Source organism: Aegilops tauschii, chromosome 7 (genome assembly GCF_002575655.3).
Source record: "Aegilops tauschii subsp. strangulata cultivar AL8/78 chromosome 7, Aet v6.0, whole genome shotgun sequence".
Taxonomy (NCBI): Eukaryota; Viridiplantae; Streptophyta; class Magnoliopsida; order Poales; family Poaceae; genus Aegilops; species Aegilops tauschii.
Window position 1 is genome coordinate 19,728,118 of NC_053041.3, and position 3,003 is coordinate 19,731,120.

The 3,003-nt window shown below is 46.7% G+C and overlaps 1 protein-coding gene across 1 annotated transcript; it reads right to left on the bottom strand.

The window, feature by feature from the left end:
* Window positions 1-221: 221 nt before the first annotated feature.
* Window positions 222-2,341, bottom strand: LOC109768471 (uncharacterized). Its single transcript, XM_020327187.4, has 4 exons — window positions 2,209-2,341; window positions 859-957; window positions 552-713; window positions 222-452 (listed from the first exon to the last, which is right to left on the bottom strand). Exons 2-3 carry the CDS (start codon window positions 950-952, stop codon window positions 568-570), a joined length of 240 nt encoding a protein of 79 aa, XP_020182776.1. The 5' UTR covers window positions 953-957; window positions 2,209-2,341; the 3' UTR covers window positions 222-452; window positions 552-567.
* Between the last annotated feature and the right edge of the window lie 662 nt (window positions 2,342-3,003).

Below are 3,003 nucleotides of genomic sequence, written 5' to 3' on the forward strand. Positions count from 1 at the left end.
AAAAACTAACCAGACTAGAGTTAGCAGTTCAATCTCCCAGGTGTTTTTGCTCTGGCAATTTTTTTACCAAATCTTTTAACAAAAAAGAGTTTACCAACACAAGCAATAAGCACTACTCACAGGAAACCTCTCGAGAACAAGGCCATCTGGATCCTAGTCTGGAGTTAGGGAAAGGGTCTGAATTTGCAAGGCACATACTCCAATGCTCCGACAAGCACAAATTGAAAAGTAAACATATGTTTATGCAAACGAAAGATGACAAAAAGTCCAAAGCAAATATGCCTCAGGTTCTCTTCTGTTCTTCAGAAGAAATATAACCACGGTGCCCTACGCAATAGTGTTGATTTAATTATTGAGACAGACCAAATAGCCTCGAGAGTACAGCCAGCACATATAGGTAGATTTAGCAACAGGCATCGCCATCAGGGTAAAGGTTCCAACCGACCGCAATCCTGAAACGAACGCGTGGAAGATCTAGAATCAGTGCCATGAAAAATGGTGCGGAGACGAGGTTTAGCGGGCAGCGAGTTCAGTCTAGATGGCTGCTCTACCTTAAGGTCTTGAGCCTCAGGGGTTGAGGTCCTTGACGATGAAGTTCTGGCGGCTGATGGGGTTCATGATGACCGGCGGCCCAGCGACCCGGGGCCAGGCCTGGAACCTCTGCTCCGTCGCCTTCAACCACTCCTTGTCGGACACAGTCCCTGGGATGGTGCCTGGTCAAGGAGTAACAGCATGGTAAGAATAATTAACAAAAACGGAAATGGTTTTTGAACACTTTTTTTTTGAAGCACCAGAGTGTGATGCTGACTATGCTGTGAATTCACAACAGGAACTATAGAGACAGGACACACAACGTACCACCGAAGATCTTCTTCTGAGAAACGATGTAGTCACAAGCGTACGAGATGACACAGGAGCCGACGAGGCCGGCGACGATGTACTTGCCAGCCATTGGAGCTGCACAGTTCAGTACACAGAAAGTGAGCAACAGAGGGCAGGAAACTTGTACAGATTGTTCAAGGTTTAAATCATCAAAGTTGCCAAGCTTGGAATGAAAGATTTGCAAATAATAAGAAGGTTCTACCAACTACATCCGTCAGTAGGCCCTTCAGGCTTCAGATGACCAAAGTGATGTTTTACCATAGTAGTACCATGCAAATAATGAGGCAAAGCTGTTATCCGTTAATATACTTCATACATCATAATTATATATATGGGCATTTCCCATGCTCATTTCAGTATACAAATTCGTCCTTGACGATAGGAATGTGCGCAAAATCCCTCTGGCTTTTATCTTTCACACATTAACAAAAACTGAACCCAAATGCAAACAATGCCCAAGCGAGTTGGGAAGTTATCTTGCTCTCCATAACCCTAATGAGTCACTGATAACACGGAAATGTGACCTAACCTAAAACTAGGCTCATTCAGTTGCAGGACTGAGGCACTTGCAGAAAACATGGTAGACCAAACCAACAAACTAGCAACACATGGCTACCTGCTCGCTGTTCTCATTGTAACAAGCAAAAATGAGAGGCATTTCTTGTATCGCAGAGACAGGATTCACTTGAGAGCAGTTTATAGCAAGACCGGGGACGCATTCAGCACTTGAACCCGGCCGGGGGAGAAGACCAGCGTAGAGAGAAACATCTCACCCTCATCCATCAGTTGGAAACTACGGAGCTATGCAGCTGCACGCTGCTCCGGTCAAGATCCAGCAACAGTGCCCCTCGTACAGCAGGCAGGAGCAACGCACCAACCCAACCCACTTCACAAAAGTCAAGGCACCAGTTTGGCTCATCTCTCCCCATCCTGGGGCACGCGCTACGCGAAACCTACTCTGGATCTGCTGTTGCCGAGCCAGAAACCCGAGCACAAGCAGCAGCACGCGGCGCGACCTACAGCTGCAGCACGGGGCGCACACACGCGCACGCCGCGAGCCTTTTCCCCGCCGACGGGAAGCCGGCGCGCGCGATCCAGACGGGGTCTCCGCCCGCGAGAGCAAAACCTAAGCTGGTCTCCCGACTTCCGGAGCTCCTAATCCCAGAGATCCAGCTCGCCGAAGCTAAGGACGGGAGGAAAAAACAGGGTCGCTGCTGCCAGATCCAGAGCGGGGAAGCAAAGCAAGCAGCTTGATGCTGCAGATTCGGCGCGCGCGGACGGAGCTACCTAGCTGGGAAGAAGGAGGGCGGGAGGAGGGGGGGTTACCTTGCCGGGCGGCGGCGGATTCCTTGGTGCTCCGAGGTCGAGGTCTCGCTGTTCTTGGTTGGTGGAGAGAGCGAGAGGGGAGAAAGATTCTGGAATGCGCCAGCCAGAAGGCGTCGGGTGGGGAAGAAGAAGAGGCCGGTGTAGCTGGGCCGGCTCGCGCTCGGAATGTGGGCCTGGATGGGATGTCTACTTGGGCCGGCTCGGGCTCCAAATTATGGGGCCGTAGAAGCCTCGGGCTCAACCGAGAAAATATTTAGTTCTAAAAAAACGAGATAATGTTTTTTTAAGATGAGATGTTTTCTTTCCATCAAGCCTCGGCCATGAAGTTCTAGGTTTATTATAAGTTAAACTCAAAGTAGCCCTATAAAAAATACTTCCTCTGTCCCAAAATAAGTGTCTCAACTTTGTACTAGCTCTAGTACAAATTTGTACTAAGCTCAAGACACTTATTTTGGGACGGAGGGAGTATTAAACATCAAGTTTGATAAACTCTATAGAAAATATGTTATATATTTTTCGAATTAGAAAAATTGTTATATTTTTTGGGGGAATTAGAAAATTATGTTATATAGATTTGGTCAAATGTAAAGATGTTTGAATTATGAAAATCCTAAAAATATAATTTGTAACAGAGAAAGCATTTACAAGAATATGTATAGTCAATTCAGTCTAAAGCCCCTTTAGATTAAGGTGCTTGTGGTCATTCATGTCTGGTTTTCAGCAAGACTTTTAGTTTCCGGAAAAAAAATAACCTCCTATTTTAACATAAAATATGTTAATCAATTTCAAAAAACA

Bases quoted from the DNA above. Each gene is read 5' to 3' on its own strand.
- LOC109768471 (XM_020327187.4), bottom strand. From the start codon at position 952: ATGGCTGGCAAGTACATCGTCGCCGGCCTCGTCGGCTCCTGTGTCATC. The intron at 714-858 runs GTACGTTGTGTG...CTCCTTGACCAG, and splicing joins TCAGAAGAAGATCTTCGGTG to GCACCATCCCAGGGACTGTG.